General features: G+C 37.2%; 1 protein-coding gene across 1 annotated transcript in view; it reads left to right on the forward strand.

Annotated features, from left to right (window-relative positions):
• Positions 1 to 336: 336 nt before the first annotated feature.
• The window catches only part of lpar1 (lysophosphatidic acid receptor 1), a 32,862-nt gene continuing 12,859 nt past the window's right edge, over positions 337 to 20,339 (forward strand). Inside the window, 3 exon segments of the mRNA XM_055040724.1 lie at positions 337 to 676; positions 15,602 to 16,217; positions 16,219 to 16,352. Coding sequence (XP_054896699.1) covers positions 15,619 to 16,217; positions 16,219 to 16,352 — 733 coding nt within the window. The 5' untranslated portion in view covers positions 337 to 676; positions 15,602 to 15,618.

Below are 20,339 nucleotides of genomic sequence, written 5' to 3' on the forward strand. Positions count from 1 at the left end.
CAGGGAGAAGAGAACGACTCTCAAATATTCTCTTGGAAGCCGGACTTTGTGCGTCTTTGACAACCTCTATGCACTTGTTGCTTGTGTCTTCACTTGTGTTAACGTGGAAGAGATTTACAACAAGCTCCCTTTCGTTGGCCCGAACAAGGCGAACGAACAGAGGTGTTGTACTCATTAAACTGATTACATAAAACGAAGGTGCGCAACGATCCTCAGCTGCGGCGTCTTTCATTGCCCGGTGCAAGTGCGTGTGTGTGTGACGTCACGTGCAGACCCTTCTCGCGCTCCGTGTGACAGTGCGTGTAGGCGTGTGCGTGTGTTTGTGTGTGGCAGGCGTTCAGTGAGGGAAGGAGAGAGACTCGCCTGCACAGAGAGGCGCGGAGCCGGAGCGGAGAGCATCAAGCAGACCGCATCCTGAACCAGCGCAGGACTCGGGAAAGTAACACAAACTCTGACGCACCTATAGGACGCGTTAGTGCGGGGACTGTGTTGGTATTTGGACGTAAAATGAAAGGTTTACCTGTCTCTTTATTGGATCTGGAGTCCAATTTGCGGCGGCTTTGACAGAGGAATTGCGCATGCAGAGTGGGCTTTCGAACCGAACTTGACTTGGACATCCAGGATCCCCAAACCACCTTAAACCTTCCCCCCCACCCCCGCTGGACATCATCAAGCTGTAAGCATTAATATTAAATGTCTTAACTTCTGATACATTTACATAAAGTGCCTTTTGTTGTTGTTTTTTATTTTGTTTTTGTTTTTTTTGTTTTTTTTTTCTGCATTTGAAACTATTTCATCTTATTTCGCACAGCGCGCACGAATAATGCAGGCATCTGTAGATAATCAAAGCATACCTGCCACGTAGACGCAGCGAAGCAGTGTGCGGTTCAGATAAGGGCTTCAATGCCACCAGCAGGTACATGATGGGCGAACCGTTGTTTTAGCATGGGGTATGGTGTGCCATGGCGAGCGAGGCACTTTTGTGAGGACTTGTTGTGCCAGAACATGGCTCTTCCTCAAACCTCTGGGAGTAGAGCAGCACTTGAATGAGGGAGTAAGAGGAGGGAGGAAAAGACAAACGAGCTCTGGGACTTAAAAAAAAAAAGTTGACATTTGTCTTTTTTTGTGCAGAAAGGAATTTGTTTTAAACATATTTTCTCAGTTTCCTCCTCTAACAAATGCACGAGCCATCCCGGAGTTGTAAAAATATGTTTTGTTTTGTTTTTTTCCAACATTCAGCATTGGTTAGCCGAGAGGAAACCCTCAGTGGTGGGCTGAAAAATCACAGAAACACAATAGCCATGCCAGAAACATCTCCAAACTCTTTCTTGTGGTGCTGGGACCCCCTTTAATACTGTCAACTGTTTGTGGGAATTAGAGAAACCCAACCGAGCCGTGAAATTTAACCGTTTTATGAACTGTTTTTCATTACAGTCAGTTGGAATTGCAGCACAGCTAAAACTGAGATTTCTTTGAAGTCAAGATAAAGAACTCAAGATGTATGAGCCGGCAAGGGAAGCTAGCCAGGGTGGAATAAAGATAGAGATAACTAGAGCTTATTTCTATTTCACGGAGAGGATTCCTAAATATTTCTAGCTCAGTTTTAGTGTAGTAATGAAACGTTTTATTTAGCAAAGAAAAAAAAATGCTGTGTGATCCCATTTCCTCAATAAAGGTGATGGATACATAGTGGACAGCAACAACAATCATGCAGGCTGTGGTGTCTGAACAATGCTTTGTTGGTACCAAGAGGCTCAGAGTGCCAGCAAAATATGTTACATCACCACATCCTCTACCACTGATGAAAGGTGGAATACAATTTAATTTAATTTTTATTTATTTATCTTTTTATGTTCTGATGAGCCTGTGCCACTGCAGCCTTAGTTTCCTGCCTTTAGCTGTCAGGAGTGGCATTCGGTGTGGCCTCCGGCTGCTGTCGATCGTCTGCTTCCAAATAGTGCATTCCGAGGTGATCTCTGATTTTAATGAGGTATTTTAGTAAACACAACTGTTAACAAATTTGCCATTTTTGCACTGTTCTGTAAAACCGAGAGACGGTTGCGTGTGTTTAGTCCCAGTAAATAAGTGGTTTCTAAACTTCTTAGATCATCAACAACCAACCCATGTTCAAAGTAAATTCATTCCCTTTTTTCACATTTGTGATGCTCTTTTTTTTTTTTCTCTTCAGCAAATCACCTGTACTATATCTAAATGCACCAACTTGGATTCACTTGTCTAATTGATTGGGTATTTTTTATAAGAAGCCACTGAACAAACCCAATAAAGACACTTTAGTGAATATCATTGATCTTCTTACATTACAGTGGAAGAAGGTTAAAAAAAAAGAGCATGGCTACTGAGAAGCCAGTAGAGGGTTTAAATGTGATAAGTAAACTAAATCAATTTCTGTGACATCAGTAGCATAAAACACGCAAGATATTTGTGCTTGATGGTGAAGTTTGATTGCATATTGGTGATAATAAAAGAAAAAGTTGTGAAACTATGGAAATTCAAGTCAATATAAAAGTGTATTTTTCACAAAAGAGACTGAACATTTTTGTGTAACACAAAAAAATCAAAGGCTAGATGAAGAACAACAGTTCTGTAGAAAAAAAAAAACAATATGCAGGCAATTGTTTTCCCAGCAGGAGTTTGTCTGGCTGTTGTGGAGTTGTCATATATCATTTTAAATTAGCATGCATGGAATGCGCAGATGTTTGCAGAACTATCCATGACTAAATGTCAGAATTAATAAAGTCATGGGAGCATCTGCAAAACTCTGCAAGTCCAGAGATCCTAGAAATGCGTTTCCATGTGATATCCCATTGTTTGATATTTCAAGCTGTGACGTGAATTACAACCATGTCTCACCTTTGATTAAGAATTTGCCTGGTCATGCATTCCAAAAACAACTAAATGCCATATTTTATTGCTGGAAACCTTAGGAGTCTCATTATTGATGCAACAGAAATCTGTTTTCCTCTTTGTGAAGAGTCAGTTTCCAGTAGCATCAATTACTTCTGATCTCTCACTTGCCAGCTTCTTGTTAATTTTTCAACAAATCAATCTCTTGGCTCACAAAAAAACAACAAACGGTGTGGTTTATCTCACATGTTGCTTTCTGTAGGTTAAATTAGGTTGAATATGACTTCAGAAAAAAAATATATGTATGGTCTGTTTCAGCTATAAGTGTTAGCATTCAACAAATTCCATAACATAGTGAATTCCCAGTATATTCAGCTTAAGCTTGCTTTCTACTATAATCATTATTTTTGACGTAACCTAGTGAGTGTTATCTCTTCATGACCTCAAGCAGTACTTGTTCAAATAGCTGAGTGTGTTTATTAGTTTGTTCACAAGAGAACGCGAAAACACTGTTTTCCGCCACCCACTGCCAAAGACCGCAGGGGGTCTTTGATGCCACAGGCGTCTGTGAGGGTCATTTGCACTTTGGCAGATAAAGTAGGTCAGTCAAGCTGATTTAAGTAGAGGTTACATGATTTATTTCTCAAATTATCCACATTTGTTCGCATTGGTTTTGAAGTTAAAGCGAGTGAGCTATCAGGACATTTTGAGTTAAAATACTTATAGTTTGAGGTAGGATATGTCACTCTGGAATCATTTCATCAGTGTTTTCAACATTAAAAAGCATTTCACCTTTTTGGTTTTGACCTATTGGGGCATTCCTAAGACATAATTAGTGGTACTGGCCTACATTTACAGTACCTTGCTGAATGTCCAGGCACACATTACTGTGTGTTTTACTGAAATATTCTGAAATTCAGTAAAAAATTTTACTCCAAGTGAAAATAAATAATGCATGTTTGTTAGGGTTTTTTATGTTTTTTTTTTTTTTTTTTTACTTGCATACATTTTAACAACCTTGTAAACAGTTAGGTGTCTTATATTCCACATGAGGGGAAAAAGAACAAAAACCATTAAATGGCTAATGCATATAGGGTCAGGATACTACTCAGCAGCTCATTGGTTTCCTGATTTGCTATTGAGCAATACAGACAATGAGTCCGTAATATTCTCACTAGAAGACCTGAAAGGATTACAAATGCGTGGTCATCCGGGAGTTATTCTGCAACTTGCACGAGGCTTTAAAAGGAAAACAAAATTCGAAGAGTGAAGTTGATGCTTCTGACTTTTGACCTTCTTACCGAGGCTAAACAAAACTCCTGTTGCAAAGATGTGGTATCTCCCCTGCAGACAACTGCCTTATGTTTCCCTACATGAGCCCTGACATTCGTCAAGCAAAAGGGCCCTTGAAACATCTGTGTTGTGATTGCTGAAGAGCTTGATCTTTCCTCCCCCTTGTCCAAAGTCTTGCATTCCACCCATTCTTATACCAGAAGTCCAGATTACTTCAGCACTCATGCAGGTAAGAGTGCTATTTGTGAGCTAGTGTTGCGAAATTAGATTTCCCTCAAGAGCAGTGGGATGACTCAGGGAAAATACTTCCTTTGCAAGTAAAATCCATTTAAGGCATGCCAAATTCACATCCATGTGCATATTCTCATTAGAATACTTAGATTTACAATACTGCAAAATTGCCAGATACAAACATTGTTGAACAACTTCAGCTTAGTTTTAGTAGATTACAACAGGCGTTTTCAATCTACAGTGAAATACGTACATTATGATATAATAAATTCTATACTGACTTCATTTATTTGTCTTTATGCTGCTGACAGAGTTCTCTACTGCTCATTCGCCAGATGTAGGTGCTGAACAACTTCAGCTTAGTATCAGAAGATTACAACAAGCTTTCTCCAAATTGCATCTCCAGGTGAAGTCATGTTTGGCGAGAATGACTGTCTAAACTCCCAAGTGTCTCCTTTCATGATGGGATTCCTTTGTGCTAGATTACTGGGTTATATACCCTGTTGTCCATTTCAGAACAGACTGACACATCATAAACCAAGGTTTATAAAAGTCTATTTTCCACATCTTTTAGTAAAAAAATAAAACATTTATTCAAATGACCATCCTCTCCATTTTAGATTATGATGATGTCATGTACAAAGCATCATGTAAACACTCTGAAAACACAACCTCCTGGAACAGTCTGCCATTTGGCTTTTAGCTTTTAGCTCTCTTTGGAACTTGCTACTGTACTTTATATTCTTTCCTAAGTTCCCTTCTGGTGCATTATGAAAGTTTTCATGGACAAACTTGGTTATTCAGACTAATAGCCAACTGTTTCTTGGTCTACTTGGTTGACTGCATGTACAGTATGTTTTTATTGTCTTTGATTGCTTTGTGTAATGTTTATATATTTTTTTATTTGCTGATGTTTACATTTTATCTGCTCTTACAATTTATAGCCATTTCCTTAAATGTCCTTCTTTTTGTCTGCAATTGCAAGTGCCAATTTCTTCTGAATATGGCACTTGGTCTGCAAACATTATGTCACATAACGTGTGCATGTCAGCCTACAGTATGTGACATCAGTTCTTAGTTGTTGTTTGTATCATTTTAAAGTGAAACACTTGATGTTAACTAATGGTCTTTGCTGCCAAACTAAATTTTACATCACATAAATTCCTATGGACGCATTAGAATTTTAGAAGATGGAGGAATTGGTCTACCCTTGTAAAGATGTAAATGGACATCACAATGGTGAAACATTTGGTTAAAGTGTACACAAATTCACATCTTGATGACAGAAATTGCAAATGGTGAACCAGTACATTTTATGTAGACAAAATTAGTATGTTGCTTCTGCATTAAGAGCACAATTGCTATGGTGTGATATTGGTAAGCTGGACCAAATTAGCTGCTTAGTTCGATGCCTCAAGGCTTGTGCTCTTGTGGTTTAACATATACAGTTCTCTAAATCACCCCTTATTTCTCTGCTAGTCATTCATTAACTTCTCTTATTCCAATTTCTACATCTTCAACATGTTTCGGTTTTATGTGAAGGGTTCAAATTACAGAAGACAGCTGATGTCAGTCATGAGAAAGACAAAAAGAAGAACCAGAATATATCAAAAGGAAACTGTCTTTCAGTACAGCAAAATCACAAATATGTATGACATTATTATGTGGTCATTATTCTTTCTTACTTCTGCATTTCAGCAACTTCGAGTTAGGAAGCTGTGGCAGTGTTTTTTAAATGAATTCTTGAGTATTTAATCACAAGTTATCTCTTTGAAAATAAGGACATATTTTATCAGATTCCTTAATCTTCAAACGAAACAAAAAAAAAACTGACAACCAAAAAGTTGAATTCCCAGCAGTTGCGTTGGCACAGGAAGCTGGCCATCTACAATTTGGAATGTTGATGGTTTTGTCTTCCATGTGTTGAAGTGTGCATCCGTGAGATACTGACTGCCCTGCTGCCCCTTCATGCTTGAGCATGTTTGTGAAAACAACTTGTTTTTAGAGGTGCTCAAAAAAAGCTCCTGACTGTGCAAAAAACATTGAGTGTAGCATTAATATATGTGGATCAGCTAGTAATGTATTTTTCTTTCTGCTATGTTTCAGTTGCAACCATACTTTGAGTGTTTTCTCAAGATGAGTATATTAGCTAGACTAATATATTTTCTCCTTCTGTTGCATTTCAGGTACAAAAATCCATTTATAAAAGATATTTAGCTAAGAAAAGGAATCCTTGTGTAGAGCCGGCTTTTATTAGTTGTTTGCTGGCTGCCAACCTGCACACACTCACATGTTGTGACAGGCCCAGACTCCAAAATCACACAGTTTGAGTCTATGACTACTTCACTCTGTTGGTGAAAACACAGAAGTGAGAATTCTTCTAATTTTTTGGCAATTTGACTACAATGAAATTAGAGGGGTTTTACCATCTAATTTTACATAAATAGACTGGAATATAGTATAATTAGACTCAGGACCTCAAGTTATGATTTCTCAAGCCTTTACTCTTTTTGTGAAAATAAGGTTTGTTTAGTTGACTCTAAGATATCAGTAGAATGTTTTCAAGTCTGATGAACTCAACATTGTTTATTGTCTTGTCTCTTGAGTTAAATTTTGTGCAGTTGAAAATAGCAAGTAGCTTTGTGTATTTTGTGTACATTTAGAAATTTTAGACACACTTATCAATTTTTATCATGAAATATTATGTTTCTCTTTTACATAAAAATTCCTCTTCTAAGCCCCTGACCCTTACCAAACTTAACCTTTTGAATCTCAGCCCTAATGCAGAACTTTGCTTTTTTACTTACGGTACTGAAAATCAGCAGTACTTTTGAAAAGTACTGCATTACATGAGTGATGAAGATGAATGCTTCAGAGTCAAACATTTTGTAGGATACTTCGCTGATGCAATGCTTTATTGCATCCAGGCCCATGTGATGTAATCTGTGTCAAAGAGTGTGATTTCAATACAGGATGGCTGAGCACACCCTACAATAAACTGAGGTTGAACATAACGCATATGGTAAAAGCTGCTTAGTAGAAGAACTGTGGCTGTAACCTAGTAGATGGAATGATCTGCAATTCCAGATTTCAGATGGGAGAAAATTGCTATTTACACACCTTTATATTGCTTAAACTAGGTGCCACAAATGTTATATGTTAGTGTATAGTGTGCTAAAAAAATATATGTATTGTTTTGCTGGCAAAGGGTTGTTCTGGAAAATTTCCATTGAGCATATGCTTTTCTGCAAGATGTTTCATGTGTTTCATTTCTCAGTTCCCTGCTTTTAGGGATTTTCCATACTGATGAATGAGGTTTTTTTTCCATGCACCTTCACCAAACACAGCCAGCTCAAGAGTCAAATGTAAGCACTTTTTACACTTTGTCCATAATGTCATATGAGATACTGGTTAAAATATAAGGTAAAATGCAAACAAGTACACATTAACAAAAGAGAAAATGTTCAAAAAACAAACCAAAAGCTTTTAGATATTGATAGATGATGTCACTAGATAATATTATTTGGCATTTGCTATTTTCCCTGTTGTGCAAATTATATTGTTTTTCTCACAAGACAGAAAACTTTAACATTTTGTCCTATAGTAGGACTATGTAAAATCAACCGTTTTGAGGTTTGGATTATATAATCATGTTATTCCCTCTTACCTTGAGTGTAATTTGATTATTTTATGCACATTTGAAAAATTAGGTAATTGTGATTGATCATTAATACTGCATCTCACTCACTGCTGGTATTTGTGTGATGTAAATGGGAGCAAAAGATATTTTGGAAATAGCAGCTAGTAGGGAACGCTTATATTGTTTTTAAACCCATTGTTGGTCAAAAGCTACTTAAATGTCACAATATTCAACCAAACTGGAGTTCTTCTTCAGGGAATAAGTTCATATTCCCCTTGCCGGCTGTCTTTGTCTGCTTGACACAAACATTTGAAACAGATGGGCCTGACTGGAGCCAAAACAAGTTTCAAACTCTTCTCTACTCAGCTGATAATAACCCATAAACTGCAAGTTTTGTTATCACTTTCCCAAGTGATGATACTTGAGAGAATATATGGCCCAAATGAAACTGCTATGCATTTTTAAAATGATTTTTTAAAAATCATTTTTAAGTAACCCACTCTGTCTGTGGCCTTGGAAAACTAATGCTACACTGAATCTAACAAACCTCATCTACTTGCAGCTACAAGGTAACTCCTCTTGTATCGAGAATAACATTTTATCTTTCCAGAATGCGTTCAAGGAATGCTCCCAATGAGCTACTGTTTTTGAAGGGTGATAATATTCTGATTTAATTCAACTTGATCAAACAAGATTTTACTTTTCATAGCTACATAATAGGTCTTGTCACTTCATAACGGTAATTATTTATGACTTTGGCTCCCATCACTTCTCACAAACCAATAGTGCTTAAAATAGATTTAGCCTTTTTCCCAACAATAAGTCACTTTGTGTTCTATTTGAAGTAGTCCAATTTGATGAAAGTTTCAGGCTTTATGTATGGAAGTGCTCAAGTGTTTGCAGGATATCATCCACCGACATGCAGTGACTCAGCAGCCGCTCCATGACTCTGTGCCAACTCTCTATCTATTCCTTGTCCGGGGGTTTTTTTCGCCGCATTCTAAGCGTCTGACAGTGTATGCTGGTGTGAGACGGTTGGGTGCATGTTGTTCAAGAGAAAGTTGTAGAATGAAAGCTTCTATGTGAGCGTTTGTGAGTTATGTGCTTGCAGACATCCTTTTTTCTTTGCTTTCTGGGGAACGACCGAGGGAACAATGGGCACATTGTGTGGACTGCTGGCAAAAGGCAGGAAGAGAGGGGGAGACGTCGGGGGTGATGTGTAGAAGAGCAGTGAAAACTGTAGAAGAGTGAAATGACATGAGATTTTATAGGCCGTGAAGGAGACGCATGAAAAGACACTTGAAAAGAGATGAAAACAGAAGACGGAGGAAAAAATAAATGTTCACTTTACCTCACGTCTGCATTCAGGTTGCCATTACTGTACGAGGTTAAAGTAACGACAAATGAAATTACATGTGTATTCTTCCTCGTTTGTCACCTCCAATACTTTTCTCTCTGTCCATAAATGGTTTACATACACTCATTAGAGCAATTGTCATTTTGCTCCTTAAATTTAGCATTTTACATTACACGTGATGTCTGAAACATCTTCAGTTCATTTCAAAAACTGAAATCTGGTGTACGAAAATTGTGTTGTAAGTTTTCATTAGTTCACACAATTCCTATTTATGTTGACGGGCATAAATTAAAACATACAATGCAACTAATGTTTCAGTGAAAAAAATCACTAATAATTTCAGATGGCAAAAACTCAACTTTTATTAGTCTCAACTATATAATCAGTTCAGTAATAATCATTATTGCCTTAATTTCAAAACCAGTTTTGATCTATTTGTCTTGATGGAACGCTCTTTTGTTTCTAAGTTGCAAAAATGTAGCCGTTTTATGTGAAGTCAAAGGATTTAGAATTAGTCTTTGTTCATTACGCCATCCATTGACTAATGAACCATTATAGCTGGCATTAAAACAGTCCCACAGCATGATATCCCCATCACCGTGCTTGACAGGTGGTACAATGTTTTAACATTACCTGAGTTTCTGAAAACATACGGCTTCTTAGTGTGGCCGCATAGGTCACTCTAATATGATACTTTTGTCTTGTGATTCTCTTAAAACAATGAAATAAATTAAAATTTCAATTGCATTCTGATTTATTAAGATGTTTTATGGTACGACTGCGGTTATGTAGTAGCAGAGCAATGACAGAGATGGAGACATACTCCAATACCAATAATTCAAAATGCCCTGATCACAATCAAGATCCAATATTTTGGAAAATTTGTTGCAACTATTTGTGCATGTGAACTTTTGGTGATAGCCGTAGCTTTAAAGTATAGAGTCTGAAATGTTGTCATTTTCATGCTATTTTTTGGAGCTTATTGTGATCTTATTTGTTTTTTTTTTTTTTTTTTTTTGTTTTGTTTTTGTTTTGTTTTTCCCCTCTACACATCTGGATATCTTGTTTTCTTTTTTGCCATCATAATTTTATTCTCAATGGATTTAAAAGAGGAAGATTTTTTTTTCCTTACTTTTTGTTATTTAATAAAATCCTGACCATTTTTTTTTCTCTCCAAGATACCCAAATAACTGTTCACATAGTCAGAAGTTCAGATTCTTGTCGTGGGAAAAGTAATAAAGCTTAAAATGATATTTCCCTATGAGTAGAAGCATTCATAATTCTTTGTTTTCTGCATTTGTTTTGAGAGACGTAGTCTCAGACATTTCTATGGTGGTTTTAAATGGAACAGCTGCAGGCTAAGTTGGAGACTGGATGAAGTTCCTGTTGTTTTGTCTGTATTGTTTTTACACACATTATAGAGATGTTTTACTTGTTCCAAAATAAGATTAATTGCAGAACAGTTTGGAGCTCTACGAATGAGCTGTAGAGGTGGCGTGAATAAAAATATTAAGAAACATAAATTCTGACTTCTTTAAATTGCAAGTTGCACTTGCGTAATCATTTTACCCTTGGCATAGCTTTGAAATGAATCATCACCAGCTTATCTGTAAGAGAGCACTGTGACCCAAAGCTTTTAAAAGGTCCAATATTAAGAGATCTAAGATCAAAAGATTATTGAAATGTCAAAGCTATTTCAGGAGTGTCTGAAACACCAGCTAGCACCTTGTTGCCCCTCCATCACCTGCTGCTATCTCCAAACTTAGTCTAAACAGAAACACTAGAAGTGCTTGATTAGCTTATTTGACCTTTCTTTGTAGATTTTCATCTTAGTTTTGTAATTATGTAAAAACATTTAAACAATAATAAAAGCCACGCAATGCCTTTTTGGTCACATTTATTGTTGGTAGTTTTGTCTTTTCTGTGTCTGACCAATAAATCTTTGCTTTTACTTTACAATAAAAAGTTGACAGACCGTTACCAAAACTGACATGCTCAACATGACATTCCATTTCAGCCAGATAGACGATTGTTCTTTTTTGAATCGGACAAAAGTTGATCATGTTGTATATTCTATGTTTTAATGCACTACCATGAGTATTTTGAAAATCAGAAACATCCACAAGATCAACAGGATGGGTATTTTTATTGTTGTTTTTCAGTTGATAATGACTACAAACAGCTATGTGAACTACCAGGCTAACAAAAGTTTAGTTTCCTCTTTCATATCTAATCTTTAGAATAGCAGAATCATAAAAATTCACACTGTGAAACTATGATGACGTGAGTGTGAATTGTCCTTAATGTTCAGATGCAGCCTTGCTGTCAGTGCTTGAGTAATGACCTCACTCATATGGATTCCAGAGTGGCCCTTTCATACCCCGTTGGACACACTTCCACACACAAAACACACTTACCCCCTTCTCCCCCACCTAGCCAGAGATTAGCAAACCTCACTAACAAGTATGAAGTGTGTACACATAATAAAATGTTTTACTCTATCTAATAACACTGATTCTCTCACTTCTACAAAATTCCGTCTTTCATTTCCACAAAAATATGTCTGAAATTTTTATGTTTTAAAACATGTACATGTACACACCCAGGTTGGACAAAGTTGGAGAAACCAAAATCCCCTTTCTTTCTTGGCCCCTGTCTTGCACAATCACTCTCTCTTTTACAAGACACACTCCCCAGCTGTTGAACACAAACACAATGACATGATCTGCTTTTGCAGGCTCCAAGAGGCTGATGAAATTGTTGGGAATGTGCACCAAAAGGACACTGACACTTCATCCAATTCGTACTACTGGCTTTCGACCTATATAAAGTGTCTAATACCGCCTTGAGTCCTCCCAGATGTTTAGTGGGAGGAGCCACACAAGACCAGCAGAATAGATTAGCTTTGATTTGCTCTGGTAATTGTCACTGAGCCTCCCTTGTTCTGGATTTATAGCGCTTTGGGGTTGCTGATATTCAGATGCTGCTTGTGCTGTCTTCTAATTGCTGATGCTGCTTCATCAAGATGTAACAGCTGTTTGAAAACCTCAGACTTACTTGCAGGTTAAGAAATGCCTTGTATAGTAAATGATTTAATAAAGATTACTACAGTCTCTACAAAGAAACAAAATTAAAGAACATAGATGGGGAAAAAGATTAATTTATATATTGTGAGTCATATTTGGAGAAATTCAAAGGTTGAAAATTGTTGAAATTAAATTTTATTTGCAGCAGCTTCAACTTTATTTGTATTTTTGTTCATCTCTGTTTACATACACAATTAATATGTAGAGAAAGTGAATATTGAAACTATGGAGCTTGTTCCCTGTGCATGTGGAAAAAAATCTGCTGTATTAGCAAGTACTAACCTGAGTAAAGACAGAAGCTGATTGTTCCCTTGAGCTGTTTCCAGGAAGTCTGGCAGCTCTGAATATTCAAATTCTTTTTAGCAAGGGTAAAAATAAGTTTAAAGTGTGTACATTTATTCATCACTAAATGAAGTGACAACCTACATCCGGGTAATTTAACCTCAGTAGAGCGCAGCATGAACACAACTTCCTGAATAGTTAAAGACAAGCTATTTAAAGAGGCACTCAAGAGGCCATTTGTTTCTCTAGAGAAGTTGTGAAAACAGTGATAGAATCTGTCAACATAAGTATTCACTCTACAAATTTGACATTTTGAAAGAATGGCACATCACTGTTGAAAAAAATAATGTAATATAAATAAATAATATAGAATAAATATGTGTTTATTTTGCAATAAGATCATTTAAAATGGTAAAAAAATGAATAAAATAAAATCCAATCAAGTATAAAACCAATACCATACTGTGAATGTTCCTCTCTTGCCTTGTGATCTATGGAGATAGCAATTACAGATGACTGATGGGTGGAATTCCAACATGTTTGCATATAACTGACTGTACCACATGGATTATATAGTATTATGCTGACGTCCTAATCAAATGCATCTGCAGATGTTTCATATAAGCCAGTGCCAGGAATATGAGAAATGAACTGCATCTGCAAAGCCCTGATTGGACTTTTTTGGACTTCCTTCATACTGCCATTGGGGCACTTCAGTGCCAAGACACTTGTTCCAGATCAGCAGAATAAGCATTTTTTTTTTACACAATGTCAATATGCTAAGGAAGTGTATGGCTCATGCAGTGCAGATTTCAACTGAGAAGCTTCAAACTGTATCAGATTTTGTTTATGCAGCACTGGCCCCTGAAGAAGAGGTCATGACCTCTATTGTAGGTTAAAGTCACTCTTCTGAACTATGTGACAAAACATTTCCAACAAATGACATTTGCACCCAAGGTTAAGGATGATTATTGGCACACTTCAGCCTGTGTTCTCTGTTTGTGTAATGCTAACATGTTTTCGTTTTATAACAGCGAGCAATGCAGCCTTTATAGATTTTCATATTCACCAAAAGGAAACTCCTGTTTAAACACAAACACTAGCCTTTGACCAAAAACCTTTAAATCTAATCTTCTAATCTTGCCTTTCTATTCCCCTTCATTTTTCACAGAGCTGTCCTCGCAGCACACGCTTTGCCTGTCAAATTTACACACAAACAAACCAACCCTCTTCCAGCCCTGAGTTCCTGGTTCCGGTCTGGGGTGTGTGAGAGAGCAGCCTACGTCTGTGTAGGACTGGAGCTTATTACACTGGCACACACACACACACACATCTGCGTCCCGTGTTTGTTTGCGTGAGTGAGCTGACAAAAGCAGTAGGCTCCTGGTCCTGTTTAGCTTCCTTGGGATCCTGAGAAGCATCTTGCAAGGATAGACACCGACAGTCTTCGACTTGATGAGAAAAACAGTTCTAGCTCAATTTTACACCAAAGTTTATTGACACAGCTCAAACACATACACACATAGCCACAAGTTTATGGCTTGTCACACATAGTGGGGATGCATGCAAGCACAAAAACACACCAGTCTTGTGCAGCGTTGCTGTAAAGTTTGACTTGCAGACTGCAGCCGTTTTATCTTCGACAATCATTTCAGACGCCTTGCTCTTATAAAGCTACTGCTTCTGACTTAATGGTAGCTGTTTTCCATATGTGAAGCAGTCAGGGTACCACAAGCACACATTCGCTCACATTAACAGCAAGCAAATAAACTGAGTGTAATGCCAGAAGGAGTTTTTTCTTTTCTTCTTTTTTTCCACTTAAGGTCTGATTTACCAATATATACATAAAACTGTATCTAATGAAGAAGGAGTGTCCTTTCCTGAATGAGAAAATCATAGTTTAAGAAAGGTCACTCAGTGGAAAACAGATATTTTGACAGCTTTTACCCGATTTTAAATATTTAGCCTGGATGCATTTTTTAACCATATGATAAACATGGACTGAAATTAATGGGGAAAAAAGGAGATTCACAATATTATTCAGGTAAATTTGTATCAGACTAGTACAGACTCAGAAATTGAGATGCTTAATTGCTCTGTCACTAATAGTATAATGGTTTCTAGTATTATATACATAGCCCTGCTCAAACTAATCATTATCATCAATGTATGAGACTAACTACTCTAGATTTACACTGAATCAAGATGCGTCACTCAACTATTTTTCCGAGTTGCCAAAAATCTGTAATGAACTTAGCCCACCTGTCATTTGTCATTATCTAAATACTAGTCTGAATTAGGATAATGGCCATTTGTTTAATCGAAATTGAAATCCATCCATCGATTCATTGTCATCCATTTATCTGGGGTTGTAGCCTAAGCAGGGAGACCCAGACTTCCCAGTTTCCAATGTGTCCCCTGGCCAGCCAAGAAACACTGTGTGTTCTGGGTCTTCCTTAAGGTCTCCTCCTGGTGGGACATCCTGGAGGACTCTTAACCAGATGCCCAAGCCAATATTGAATCAAAAGATTTTACTATGTAAATGGCCTGGGATTTTAATCCCAATCAAATAATCATAAATGTCCTTTTTTTATATATATAAGTCAGGTTCTATGGAGGTGATATCAGCAGTTGAAATACTTGCATTAGCTGTATCATCCAAAATCAACTTACTTGATGAAGATATGTGTTTATTGCCAAGTAAAATGCAAAAAGATATTCTGCTTTATACTAAAGTGAATGAAAACTTTTCTCTTTTTGTAGATCCCAAATGTTGGAATATAAAAGCATTACCTGTTTTAATCAAATGTCAATGAACCTCAAATTTCTTTTTTTTTAATCTTTCAGCAACGATCACCACCATCATGGATGAAGAGCAGTGCTACTACAACGAGACCATTGCCTTCTTCTACAACCGCAGTGAAAAGCACCTGGCTACCACCTGGAACACCGTGAGCAGGCTGATGGGTCTGGGCATCACTGTGTGCATCTTCATCATGCTCGCCAACCTTCTGGTAATGGTCGCCATCTACATCAACAGGAGATTCCACTTCCCAATCTACTACCTGATGGCCAACCTGGCGGCTGCTGACTTTTTTGCTGGACTGGCCTACTTGTACTTAATGTTCAACACAGGACCAAACACAAGGTGGCTGAGTGTTTCAACATGGCTGTTGCGTCAAGGCTTGATCGATACCAGTCTTACAGCTTCGGTGGCCAACCTGCTTGCCATCGCCATAGAGCGTCACATCACTGTCTTCCGCATGCAGCTACATACGCGTATGAGCAACCGACGTGTAGTGGTGGTGATCGTTATAATCTGGACTATGTCCATAGTGATGGGGGCAATCCCCAGTTTGGGCTGGAACTGTATCTGCGCCCTGCAAAGTTGCTCCAGTATGGCACCGCTTTACAGCAACTCCTACTTGATCTTCTGGGCAGTGTTTAACCTGGTGACGTTTGTTGATGGTGACTCTTTATGCCCACATTTTTGTCTATGTGCGACAGAGAACCATGAGGATGTCGCGGCACAGCTCTGGCCCACGACGCAACCGAGACACAATGATGTCTCTGCTCAAAACTGTGGTCATTGTGTTGGGTAAGAATTATCTCTGTTTTCTTTCCTGTTTCTCTTCATCTACCCATATTGCCTTCCGAGAATATTTATGCTTCCTAAGCTGTGTTACCTTATCACATGTTATACCACTATGAGCACTAACTAAGTTTGCTTCCAATTTTTTGACTTTCTTGCTGTACTGGCATAAGAATATTGAGAGAACTTTTAAAATGTCTCAAAAATAAGAAAAAGAAAACCATTCATATTAGTCATATTTTCATCTACTGCTTTGAAACAAAGGTGAGCTCTATTCAATAACTTTGAAAGCATTTGTTTTAAATGGTTTTGATGGAAAAGATACACATAAGGTTTGAATGCATTTCTTAAATTTGTGTTGAAACAGAAAATAATTTAAAATTTAAAATCGAGCAACATTTTCACAATTATGGAAAACTTTGTGTTAGTCTCTTCCATAAACACTTAGTAAAATATACTTAAATGTGTGTTTGCAATTAAAATCTCAAAAGGTCTAAATGTCATAACCTTTTCAAGCCGGTTGAAATACTTGCATTAGATATATCATCTAATGCAAGTACTGTGTATTTTAATGGTGTAGCTTAATTTCTATTTTTTATTTTTTTTGGGGGGGGGGGTTGAAGAAAAGATCATTTTAAGACCTCCATCCTTTAATGAAACATTATTCTGTCCCTGCTCAAAATATGTTTATGAAGCTGATTACATAGAATGTCAGAAAACATTTTCATCCAACATTGAGACGTCAAATGTAGTCCACAATTAAGGCCCTCAATCCATTTCAGATTGCGGTAATGTTTCACTCTGGAGTCATAACAATAATGAGAGTCCATACTCCATTTTCTGTTGATTCCCAGTGATGTTGAAAGCTCTATATTTATCTGTTAATGTTCATTTAGCGGTAAATGTCTGCATCTCTGTTTAGTTAGAAATTTTGTTTATCATTCTATCACTGAGCGCAACTACTGTCATCAGTCATCAGTTTCACCAAAACAATGAAAGTGTTGAGTGGTTCATCTGCAAAGCTTCAGCATTCAGACCAAACACAGTGTCTGCCTAGTACGAATGCTGGCGTCGCATACAGTGGTCTCATTCTGTGCTGTCTTTTCTCAAATATGTCACAGTGTTGGGATTCAGCACAAGCAGTTAACAATGAATGTGTTCTCGATGTGCTGGAGTTTCTATAAGAACACTTTTTCATTGCGATTTATCAGTGCAAGTCCAGTTGCAGTCTCAAGAAAAGTATTTTAGACACCTGTGAAGTGGGACAGATCCATGGTTGAGACGTCTTTTATCCAAAATGTTAAGTGTTTGAGTCCAAAACTTGTCAAATAATTCGTTCCGCCTGTGACATGTGAAGCCATGTATCAAGTTGGCAATCCCAATGTACAGATTTTTTTGGTGTTAGGAAAAGGCGCAACTAGAAAACATAATTTACATTAACAGTCCTTTCTTGGTATTTTGGTCAATAGAATTTGCATCAGTTACAAAAACACATTAAAACATGCACAAATTCTCATCATAACGCACACACAAAAATAAACCAAAGACAAAAGATGAAAAACCTTTCTTTCCCCATTTTAACAGCGTACCGACCAAACAGAACAGCAAAATAAAACCAACTGTTCAGGGCCGTATTGTACAGAACTCCCCCAGGCCATAAAGATGTCACACACTTTCTTCAGCATGTGCAGCAGAGTTCCTCCAGCTTATCCTAAACAGACACAACCCTCCTTCAGAAGGCCAAAACCATTACTTCAGCATAACCACTGCTCAAATGTGCAAATCCCTGATTTCCTACTGAGAGAACTCAGGACACACACTCCAGTGTGCAAAATTTCTGCATGACTGTAAAACACTGAAAGTTCAGAATTCCTTCCTTTAAATGCAGTTCTGCATTGTATAATATTAATATTACCGTATATGTTTTGAAAGACTAAAAAACTGATAATTGCCACACTTGTTAAATTGCCTTACAATGCTGGTCATGACCTTGTTGCTTAGTATGTATGAATAGTCTAATTCAGTGGCACCACAGATCAAATATATTGTATGGTTTTTAGAAAAAAATAATTCTCAGGAATCCTGAGTCCAATCACTAAAAATAATTCAGAAAAGAGTTCGTTTAGTTTACTTTTGTTTGTTTGGTCCTATTTTCTTTTGAAATCCACAATTTTCTGTTTCTTTTTTGAGCTCAGGTCTACTGAGATGGCCAAGATTTCTATTAATTACATTTCTGCAATTGGAGGAAAAAAGTAATGGAAGTCATCAATCAAACATGACATACAAAACACGCTCTGTGAAATGGGAAATATGGACCGTTTCCTTTATTTGCAGATTTAAGCTGATAAAGTCCAGTTTCTTTGTGAAACTGACAGATTTTTTTTTTTTTTTCTGGTTGATAAGTGATAGTCGTACTAAGATGCCTGCTATTGTACCTTAGATTTAGACAAACTAAATATCCATATAGTTACATCATCACCATAACTTTTTTCACAATGACAGTCATAATTTTGGATAAAAAATAACTTCTCTAGCCATTGGATGTCATTATTCATTACAATATGCTTTCAGGCTTATGAATTATGCAATAAAGAAGTAGAAGGACATTTTACCTAATATTGTTGTGTCTAAGTTGATTTTGTGCCTACCAGTGCATGGGTTAAATGGCATCCATTTCTAATAAACATGGTCTGTTTTGTATTTATGTTCAAAAGTGAGCAGAGCCTGACATTTTCATGTCTGAACATTTACCAGAGCAATGTTTTCCATTTTGAAGGGCCCCAAGACTCTCCAGTGTTTAAGATTGCGTTTTGTCTTATTTTATTCGTTTATCTTTTACGTAGATTGCCTCCAACCTCATAGTCGACCAGCTCAGTGGCTGCAAAGTAAGCTGGTGCAAGACTTGTGGGAAAAAGGGCTTCTGAGTGCCTGAAAACAGGATATGTTGGTCCCAGACAAAACATACCAAAGGATTCCACACGATTTGTCTCCGGTGCTCTATGTTATCTCATCCTGATGCATTTGTTGTCTTTACAGCCAGTTTTAATACGAAACAGGGGAGAGCAGAATGTTCTCTCAGTATAAGCAGAAAACATATATTCTCAGCTGCTTGAGAAATGCTTGGTTTTATTTTTGCTTGTTTGACCTAAGAGGAAAGGGGTTTCGCTTTCTGCATGATGGTGTGTTCTCTTTATGTTTGTGGGGTCCAGATGTGGCAAAATGTTAAATATGAAACACGTGAGTGCTTTATTTTTGAACTGCACTTTGAAAATGTGAGCGGATGGTGAGAGGCAATATACCATAGTCTGTGTTAAGGCACAGAGAGTTACTGCTTTCTCTGCCATATCTTCTTTCAAAATTATTTAAGCGAAACTTTACACATTGGGGTAAATGAAAATCTAAACTCATCCCAGCGTCACTCCAGCTGGTTCTGCCTTTAGCGTTCCAAATGCCTATGTGAATCAGTTAACCTTGAAGCAATGCTAGAAATTTCCTGATAAATTATTGTACACATGTTTCAGATTCAGAGCAAACAGCTGTTGATTCCTGAGAACAGAACTTTTGGTTCATGAGATTATTTTTTTTGTCTCATTAGACACATTAAGTCATAATATAACAGTGTTGAAATAATTTGTTAGAATGTGATCACACTTTTACATTTGCCAAGGACCGTTTCCTTTATTTGCAGATTAATTATTTCCCACTGCTACTTGAAACAGTTGTACCAAAATAGATGTTTTGCTTGATCAAATTTTCTACAGTAATGCGAATTAAAAACCCCTCCTGGCTCGAGATTAAAGAACAAAACAAAATGTAGATAAAAAAGCAAATCAGATTTTAACCAGTTTTAGTTTTGCAAACTTGTGGCAATCACAATTTATGCTTGATTAATAAAATGAAATATAGCTTTGAAGACTTAAATTATATCCTATCTCAGACTCTTTTGCTGCATTTTATGACTTTTAGATTTTACTGTCTGAATGATTCCTGAGG

Source organism: Poeciliopsis prolifica, unplaced genomic scaffold (genome assembly GCF_027474105.1).
Source record: "Poeciliopsis prolifica strain line A6 unplaced genomic scaffold, Auburn_PproV2 SCAFFOLD015, whole genome shotgun sequence".
Taxonomy (NCBI): domain Eukaryota; kingdom Metazoa; phylum Chordata; class Actinopteri; order Cyprinodontiformes; family Poeciliidae; genus Poeciliopsis; species Poeciliopsis prolifica.